Source organism: Hemibagrus wyckioides, linkage group LG16 (assembly GCF_019097595.1).
Source record: "Hemibagrus wyckioides isolate EC202008001 linkage group LG16, SWU_Hwy_1.0, whole genome shotgun sequence".
Taxonomy (NCBI): domain Eukaryota; kingdom Metazoa; phylum Chordata; class Actinopteri; order Siluriformes; family Bagridae; genus Hemibagrus; species Hemibagrus wyckioides.
The window spans coordinates 6,986,483-6,996,521 of NC_080725.1; the positions used below are offsets into that span (position 1 = coordinate 6,986,483).

General features: G+C 38.8%; 2 protein-coding genes across 11 annotated transcripts in view; one reads left to right on the forward strand and one right to left on the reverse strand.

Annotated features, from left to right (window-relative positions):
* fryb (furry homolog b (Drosophila)) overlaps positions 1–3,446 on the forward strand; it is a 61,192-nt gene extending 57,746 nt beyond the window's left edge. For 8 of the 10 annotated variants that reach the window (XM_058411900.1, XM_058411892.1, XM_058411894.1 and 5 more), the window contains exons 59-62: positions 758–775; positions 919–1,029; positions 1,201–1,400; positions 2,027–3,446. In XM_058411900.1, coding sequence (XP_058267883.1) covers positions 758–775; positions 919–1,029; positions 1,201–1,400; positions 2,027–2,285 — 588 coding nt within the window. In that variant the 3' untranslated portion in view covers positions 2,286–3,446. The remainder of the gene's footprint in view (positions 1–757; positions 776–918; positions 1,030–1,200; positions 1,401–2,026) is intronic. The other 2 variants (XM_058411895.1, XM_058411901.1) reach the window with 1 other exon arrangement.
* Positions 3,447–4,654: 1,208 nt separating this feature from the next.
* Positions 4,655–7,026, reverse strand: zar1l (zygote arrest 1-like). The gene is made up of 4 exons (XM_058412495.1): positions 6,070–7,026; positions 5,892–5,984; positions 5,128–5,202; positions 4,655–4,890 (listed from the first exon to the last, which is right to left on the reverse strand). Exons 1-4 carry the CDS (start codon positions 6,682–6,684, stop codon positions 4,747–4,749), a joined length of 927 nt encoding a protein of 308 aa, XP_058268478.1. The 5' UTR covers positions 6,685–7,026; the 3' UTR covers positions 4,655–4,746.
* Positions 7,027–10,039: the final 3,013 nt, after the last annotated feature.

The following is a 10,039-nucleotide window of genomic DNA, read 5'->3' on the forward strand; positions in this document are numbered from 1 at the left end:
ATTTAGGATCAGTTGAAGAAGAAGAAGAAGAATGAGAAAAACCCGACTGGAAAGGAACTCTATATTCATCTGATGGGCAATGGATAGTGGGATTAATTCTAACAGTACTAACACTGGCAATGTGACTATAAGAACAATGTGCAGGCATGAACTGGATATAGTCAGTTGTCAAGTGTCACACTCTTGTATTTTTCGCAATCTAACAAAAGATTAAATGATTACTTTTCATTTCACTTTCTAAAATCTATGTGAATTGATTATGGTGATAGTAGGTCACCATAGAAAGTAGAAAAATATATATATATATACATACATACATATATATATATATATATATATATATATATATATATATATATATATATATATATATATATATATATATATATATATATATATATATATATATATATATACAGGCTTCCCTGTATATATAATGGGAGAATGTCTTTGGACAGAAATCACAAACCATTAGAATGGAAGTAATTCAGCTATACTGCAGTGTTGAAATCTAAGTTATGTAATAGCTTTCTTTCTTCTTTGACGGAATATGTGCCCTATCTCTCCTTCACCCTGCTATGATTTTATCTTCCACATGAATAAAAATAAGCCAGCTCCCTGGTTCTGTTTAATAATAGTGATCCTGCTAATCACCGGATAATTTTATGCTTCTTTCTGTGTTCATGCTCTTTTATTAACACCTTGTATTTTTACCTCTCTTCATTTTGTCTTATCTTCTAACATGCTTACAATGCAGCAAATGGAAACACTGGCTGTAAGTCCATGCTCTCTCAAATGCAGTGTTCACACTGCCAGTCAGGGAAAGACTGTGTAGAAGAAATACACTACATTTTATTTGCCATAATTAATCCAGAATATATATAGACGTGTAATATTTCTGTATTTTGTTCTCTTTAGCAACTGGAACTGTGTCAGCGTCTGTACAAACTGCACTTTCAGCTCCTGCTCCTATTTCAGTGCTACTGTAAACTGATCAGTAAAGTCAGCGCTATCAACTCTGTGCCAGAGGTACTGTGACCATTTCAAAACTGTATCTAGCACCATCATACATGAAGTGTGCATGTCCAAATAAATGTGTAGTGCAGGAAATTGTCAAGTGACAATTTACAATTAGCATTTTGACTTTCATATCCATAAAGACCATATCTCATTTGATGTATTTTTCTTTGTGTACCACAGCTGATGAACATGTCCCGTGAGCTCGGGGAGCTGAAAGCCAATCTGCGGTTGGCAGCAGGTGTAGTGAGTAATCAGGAGGGCCAGCAACAATCCAGATTTCAACCCAGCTTCACCACCTCAGAGGCAGCAGTACAGGCCGTGCTTGAGTGTCTAAGGAATAGGCAGTATACTACAGCAGTTTGCCACATTCGCCAGTGCAGGTCACCCTTCCACCCCATTCTATCCCCTACACACACACTAAACATTTAAATCTATCCTAATCTTAGGAGGTAAAAGGACACAGGGTTTTAAAAAGGAAGGCTTTTAAATAATAACTGCAGGTTTCCATACTTTTTTTTTCTTGTGGGTAGAAACACACACACATACACACACACACACACAACCACACATACATACTACTAGCTTATTTAAAACCGAGACATCCAGAAATGTCTAGTAGCACTCAGTTCAGAACAGATTAAGTTACTTGGAAACATATCTTCAAAATTACAGAACTCCGGACTTAGACATTTAAAATTACATGCATGATTTAAACCATGTGAAGGAGTTTACCAAGATACTGTTGCACAAAGATTTGCACTTTAGATTTGTAGAGTGTAAGAGTTGTTACTTTTGGCAATTTGACCTCTGTAATATATCATTTTGGCTGCAAGGGAGAGACCAAGAACTGTAATTAGATAAAGTGAAGCACTCAGATGTGAGAAATGTGAGCATATAGATCTTTGGTAAAATAAGACCAGAAATAAAACTTTGTATAAGTATTTAGATAATGTTTATTTGCACATTTAACACAGCAAATTCTGTTCTTTTTCTTTTCTTTTTGCAGACAGCTTTGGCCAAATGACATCTTTGGCTGCAATTCAGAGGACGAAGTGCAGACCCTGCTGAACATCTACTTCCGTCATCAGTCTCTGGGCCAGACGGGCATGTTTGCCCTGGTGGGCTCTGAGCAGGATGTGGGGCGGGTCAGCACTGAGCTGATGGAGCTCAGCAGTGAGATTCGGGATATGATCCGCCGCGCTCAGGACTCCCGGCTTATCTCATCATGCCTCCCGGACTCCAGCGCTTCAGCAGTGAGTCTCTGACAGGACGTTTGCAGCACCCCAAAGCAGCGCTGGATCCCTCCTTAGACACTCTGCCCCTCCTCTACACACATTCACTACTGCCCCCACCTGATCCAGGCCATACCCACTGCGCTGTCTGGGAGTGCTGCAACCCTCTCACGGCTGTGTCCTACAAACTTGCAAACTACTTAGGAAAAATCAGAGAATTGCCGTTGATTGCACTGAATAGGAAAAAGAGGGTTCTGAGAATGAGCTTGTCTTCAGGCTCTCAAATGTGTAGCAATTCTGGAGAAACAGAACTGCTACTGTGCGACGCTTCAGATTAATTCACGCTACCACCTTTTTATATGTTTAGGAAATTGCACTATGTTGAGCTTTCAACATCAAACATCACAAAGAAAGACTAAGTTGTGTTTGCTACTGAGGACAAATACTGCATTATATATATATAGGAAGGAAACAGATTGGAGCTAAATGTGTCTGCACTGTATATTGTTCATTGGGAAATGTGCAATGAAAGATAATCTGAACTGAATGCCTTTCTACTGTTACTGCTCAAGAATATTTTGTGAATTGGACATACTAGAGAGCCCTTTCTCTTCGTAACTGTGTTTATGAGCCTGTTCATCACTATTTAACACTGAACTTAACATTAACATGCACGCGCACACACAGGCATGCTGTCATTTAGCTGCCATATGAAACAAACCAGTAAGCTGGTAAATATCAATGTATCCAAGTGTAGGTTAATGTTAGTGACACTATTAGACCCTTTACTTTTTGAAATGTGTCGCTTTCTACTACTGTATACAGACTTGCCTCTTGCTCACTTGTATTGTCAAGATATACCAACATGCATTTTTATCTGAGAAATAGGTCTATAGTGTGTCATTCAAAACTGCCAAGCATGCATTGTTGTACTTATAATTATCAAAACTATTTAAATTAAACTGAAAAATTTGTACAAAGTCCAAAAGGGAGCTCTTTCATGCAGGTCACTTGTTTTGTGTACAGAAATGTGCATGCCAGCAGAGATTGTACATTGTCTTCCCTAGGGAAAAAGTCTTAGATTAGGGATTTTACACTGTGTATATAGTTTATAGTTACTTTTACAGCTTTTGTGAAGTAATTTTGTTTGGTGCTGTTAAGTGTCAAGTAAAAAATAAAGACTTAGCAGATTAATTCTTTTTTGCGGCCTGTATCCTCTGAATCATAGCACGACTTTTCCGTCACAGAGCGTTACCAATACTTCTATTTAATAACTATGTCTCAGTCTCAAAATAAGTTCAGTGCAAAAAAAAGTAAGTGCTTAGTTCTTACATATATTTAACCTATAATTTATGTCACAGTTCCAAAATTTATTTATTAAACATTTATTAATTATCAAATTTATTAATTAATTTCAGCTCTCTGGCATTTAAAGATATATTTGAAATTTAAACACAACATAACCAGTATAGACAATGCTAGCTACACCAGTAAGACCAGTGTTCGGCAGGGTTTTAGTAGTCAAACAGCATGACCATACACAGAGCAGCACTAAGCACCAGAAATCATTGGCTATTTTATATAGGAAAATAGCAAGCATAGGCCTCACCTTCTCTGGCTGGCCCTTTCTGATGAGACCAGCCAATCCAAAAAATGCACATCCAGTAGCTAATTTTGTGGGGTTGGTTGTGTTTGTGTGTATGCTAAGTGACATTTCTTCACATTGTAAGGAAAGCCCTTGACTCATCTTCAGCTCATTGACTTCTCTCCAGTCCCCCTCCAGTCTAGTGAATTTGTATTACACCATCTGAAACTGAAATTTGTGAAACAAGCTTCCCAGAGACCTGCAAATGAACCAGCCACATCTTTTTCATACTGCTGCTCACTCAAAAGATGTGGGAGAGGAAATCTCCCCTCTTCCACATACCGTACACAAACTCACAGAGCCCCAAGATCGCTAGTGTTGCTGTGATTGACATGGGAAAGAGTATGCTACTCTACCTACCCATAAAGCATGATCAGGATCTGTGTGGTTTAATATTGAGTGGATTACAGTCATAAAATCAATTATAAATTTGTATTTGAAAAAAAAAAGAAAAAAAAAAAAAAAGAAAAATCTGTTGCTCCTGTGGTTCTGCACACAACACATTTCCATATAAGGTGTTCCAAAAGACGAGAGTACTGAACAAACTAAAGCAGCTATCTTTTTTTTTTTCAGTTTTCCACCCACCTGTCAGCTCACTCCTATATAGTATTACAATACCCAACAACCCAGAGTGAGTTGTACTTCCACCAAGAAACCAAAGAGTTTTCAAACTGCCACATCACAGAGGAGGGCAGCACACTCAAGGGAAGGCACAAGCACCATCTAATACAAAACCAACACAGGATATGCTGCAGTACCTTTTATTGGAGTTTAATACATATACAATACAAAAATTAATTCATTGCCATCAATATTATATAAAAAGTTTGGTTTTGAGTTTGGAGACAATCAGACTATGTATTTGAAGCTATAGGTGGTGTCGCAGGACAGCCTCTTGCCCTTGCAGCGGCCACACAGGTCCTGGCGATGAGGACGCCGAATGTCAATGTGCCTCTGCTTCCTCTCACAGCAGCAGCGTGTCCGTGCACATACCTGAGCAGGGGAGGGGGGAAAAAAAAAAAAAAAAAAACAACCCCATTAGAGGTGTTGTACTTGATCCCTGGAAGTAGAATATACAATAATTAACAAAAGCGGTCACAGTAGATAAGGATGTCATGGGGATGGGGGGAAAAAAAAAAAGCCCACCACAAAATCACATTATCTTTCTCCCAATAAAATGTAAACCTTAAAATCTCTAAAGAAAGCTTAGTAAAACAAGCAGTACCCAACCTGACATTGAATGGACTCCACTCTATATGGGTTCAGTCCAGCCTGACACTTCCTGCAGTGCTGCTTGAAGTAAACCTGGTAAAATATTTAAAGCAAAAGTTTCTATTCAACGAGTTGAAAGCTAAGGCCAGAAACACACTCCATGCCAGTATGCAGAGCCTTGTTGCTTGGCAAGACCGGAGTCACCTCCAGTTACATTCCAAACTACATCAAGACTACTGCAGATGCTGGTGTACCATCACCCTCTTACTAGATTCAGAGCTTGCAATGGTAAAGCTAGCTGTAGTTTAAACCCATTAAACAAACAGGTTCTGCACATCTGAACATGCATAAAAATGGACACTTGCATCACAACTTTCAGGACAAACACCTCTGCATGGCTTGAAATGTAACACCAAAGTGCAGTATTCTACATATGGTAGGTAAACAATTTTAAAAGAAACCTATTTGACATGGAACCACATGACATGGTATGTGTGACTGGTGACGTTGGGTAAAGACTCAGTAAATCAATACATGTCTCCAGTGTATAGAACTGTTTTTACGCAGATGACCATGTGGACTGAATATCAAAACAAAACTTTTTTGCAGGGTGCTTTTGCATGAATGTGTTCTGAATAGTGATGCTACACAGTGCTTTAAATCGCAGTTTATAAGCGCTACAGTAGTCCGGAATATCCCAACCTATGCATCTTGCTACTGGTTAAGTGCGGTCATTTGGAGTGGAGTGCGTTTCCAGTCTCGCGACCAGCATGTTTGGCTACCTTGCAAGTTCCCGAGATGCACCAGACGTACGCGCTCTCCCAACGAATGTTGCACTTGCTGCAGTGGTAATAGCCATATTTCTGCTCCAGAAACTGGAGAAAACACAAAGAGTATGAATAAAATAGTGCGGCCAGAGCATTTTAAAGCGCATTCCAACCCCAAAACGTTTCAACCAACCTGAAAGTTAAACTTTGCGGGCGCGCGACTTTGGAAAGCTGGGCATTGGCGCTCTTTCCCTCTGGCGCTCTGTGCAGCCTCGGTCTCGCGCTTCTCCGCTTCCTCTGTGCAGTTTTCTTCCTCGGAGCTGCCCGGCTTTGCGTCCCTGTCCAGTTCCTCAGCGCGGGCTGGCATTGAGAAAAATCTGCGGTCAAACACCGGGGAGTAAATCGCAACGGGACGGGAGAAACGCACATTGTTCACCGGTGTGCTGGGAAGACTGGGTCTCGACGGACTGCCTATTTTCGGAGAGTCCCACTTGTCCTCGCGATAAAACAGTGTTTTAGGTCCGAGAGAGCACTGCACTGTGGCGTTTACTTTCGGATTCACCTGCACCCCAAACTCTTTGGTGTTGGCCTTACGCAGGCGAGGAGTTAAATTCGGGTTGACCTGAGACAAAATAGCTTTTAACTGAGCACGTTTGTAGATTTCAAAATAATCAGGCATCTCGGGCATGCCACCAAAACCGGCCTTTTTGTTCCAGTTCTGATGTTTGAATTTAGTGTTTCCATGGTAAAAGGGGAAATAGCCAGGATAGCCGCCAAAATTGTATGTAGAAAAGGTTAAGGCCTCCATCGCGATATATGTAGGTCTAACGTGGACACAAATGCTTATTTATTGCCCTTGTCGGTGGTAAAGTGCAGACTGCATTGGCCTGTGACAGTGATGAGCTGATGAGAAGATTGGCAGCAGGTGCGAGGCGCGTAATGAGCCAGCGTAATAACATGGGCTCAATTCCAAATGTCTCCCAGTTGAATTTATAGTGCACTTCAGGGGGCATATGAGCCATTATTCTATAGCTTTATTATACAGTTTTACGGGGTCTAACTTTGTTTTGTGCAGGAACAGGAATCATTACAGAAAGGACAATACAGAGTAATCAATGAGACACTAGGCCAGTCCACACCCAGAAACCTTTTCACTCGTCTGGATTAAACGCGTTTTACAGAAAAGATTTAAACCACAAGAGTCTCTAAACACGTAAAGCAAGCACAGAATATTGGATGCTGATTGGATGCTTTAAAATTGGTTAGATATTGCTTACATCATAAGCACGTGATGAAAAGAATATTCATATATTAAAACTGTTAATGAAATCATTTTATATCAAATCAAATCGACTTTTGTGGATTCTTGTAAACTTGAATTTGGAGTAGTGAGCATAATTATAACAGAGTATTTACATATTGTACATAAAATAATCAAAAACACAAAAATAAATGTATAAAACGGTGTTTGCACCTCTGGGTTTGGGGGTTCGATTATCTCTTCCTTCACTAACATATGATTTCTTCTTACAAGAATTCATCAAAGTTGAGAAAACATGTAGAGGTAACATAATCAGTAACCCTGGAACAGCAGTCTATGTTAATGTTACTGATGTTATATATAAACACAATACCCCAATAGCTCAACTTTTATTGTTGATATTTGACCAGTCACCAAGTAAAATTTCTTTTTCACAGTTTTTTATGTAAAGCAGAATAAGATTAGTACACAAATACTGTAATTGTCCATAACACACTAAAGCATTAGTTACTAAATACTGAAATATTGACTAGTGCTGAATATGAACTTTTTTTCCTCTGAATCTGTAGAGCAGCAAGTTTCTGTTAAAGTCACTCTGCTTAGATCCTCGCTTGTCATTTGTTTAAAACTGATTCCCAGGATACAGTAGTGTCCAGCACACATTAGTTGTTCTGTATGAGTGACCAAGTCTGCCTGTCCCGCTGTAGTACTTACTATTTTCTACAGACCCTACAATCTGCAGACCCTGTCTTTATATAAGGGTCCCTTTTCTTGTGTAGTGCCCATGCACAAATATCTGTGCCATGTACACAAACTGGGACAAACACACACACACACACACACACACACACTTCAAATTGAGGACTACTTTTACTGGAGTAACATTTTAACTGGGGTATCTCTACTGTTACTTAAGTACTTTGGCCACAACTGCTAAATTGTCTGTAGTGTGTGACTAGGTGTGTGTGTGTGTGTGGGTGTGTTTAGTATTTCCTAGTTTAATTCAATTCAATTCAATTCAATTCAAAAGACTTTATTTATCCCCAAGGGGGATAAGGCACAGAGGATCAGTGCAAATACAAAATATAATAAAATAACATAAATAAAATACAGCAAAATACTGGGGTCTGTTATTGTACCCTGTAATGGTTGCCCCCCCTTCCAAGGTGTCCCCTGCCTTGTGCCCCAGGTCCCATGGGATATATCTCCAGGTTCTTCTGCAACCATGTATAGGATAAGTGATGCAGAAAATGAATGGCTAGATGGATTAATAAGTGTAATGTAATGTTGCACACAATGTATATTTCATTATTATTATGCAACATGAAATATGTTTTGTATTTAATATTGTCACTTTTTCCAATCATAGACAAGTATTTATGAGCATGTTGCAGTTCACAACAAACAAGCTGACTTGCATGAATGGATTGTCATTATCATTTACACAGCCATGGACATACCATCATTGTGCACCTTGTTAGAGCATGAACATGGGAACTCAGACCTCGAGCGTTAAAACCTACACAGATAACATATGTAGTCCAAAATGTAGTCTATAAAGAGTGTTTCACCTAAAAACATAGCTATAGGAGTGTAATTTTAAGACAGGCTGATTGCCAAGTAACACCTACCCTGCCAACGCTGCTATTTTGTTCATGAAGCATACATGGGAAACATATGTTGGTTCCAAATGTAGAATCTAATAACATGTATGTATGAGTGAAAATAGTTACAGGCGTCCAAAAGGGAATACTGACTCTTAGAGCCCCTAGTACACGGGCTTCAAATACTCTATTCCTCAAATGGTGAACACTAACCATTCTCAAGAAACTGCTAGACAGTGGAAGGACCCCTTTACATTGAATGTGTATGTGGTGGCTGTCAGTACATGTGGCTGGAAAGTCCTGCACTGGGAGCTCAAATTTTTTGGCAGTTTTTCTGAAGGAAGCAATGTATTAAAGTCTTTTAAGATCTTGCTTTATGAGCATGTATAATTTAAATGGTTTCCATACATATAATATACATATTAAAAACTGTCTAACAGACTTCTTTTCCAAGAATTTGTGGGGATTATATTGGGCAGGTCAAAAAGTGGTAAAAAAAAGAACATAAATTATACATACGGCGCAAATGGGTAGTGTAGTTGAGTGAGGAAGTAGAAATTTATCTGGGATGCAGCCATGATTTACTCTTGTACAAGTCAATAACAGGCTTGTCTTTCACTTCCTGAAATTGCAAGAATATCAAATAAAAGATTTAGAATCGGCTGAAATGACTTTTCTTGTAATTTGATGGAGATTTTAAAATAGATGCCATAAAAATAGAACCGATTTTATTTCCTGCTTGAAGGGATACCCTAGGATACGTGTAGTGAAAATCAGAGATATATTATAGATGTATTCATATTAACTGCACAAAAAATCTAACAACTGGATGAAACCACACATACCAACAGTGGGTCAATGGATAAAAATTTAGATCCTTCTATAAAACAGTTGACTGACATCTATAAAACAACTGAATTTATTTTTATACAAAAATGGACACATATTATTATATATCTTGATACACTGAAAATGAACTTATGCACTGAAAATGCATATACAGGCATGCCACACATATGCTCTAACCCCTATCTCAGTTTACCTAGGCCACTATTGGCTTATTAACCTGTGTCATTCTAAAACAAATAACATTTCTTTATTGCTACCTTCCCTGTTTACCTTTGTTAATAAAAGCATCACAGAAAATCATGTTTTATAACTGTTCCATTGTGTAAGATAAGGTAGGATTCAGGCTTTCCATGGTGCAAATGTCACCCAGCTAGACCTAAAGGTTACATGTATGTACACCAGTTACACCTAACATTATGACCACAGACAGGTGAAGTGATTATAACACT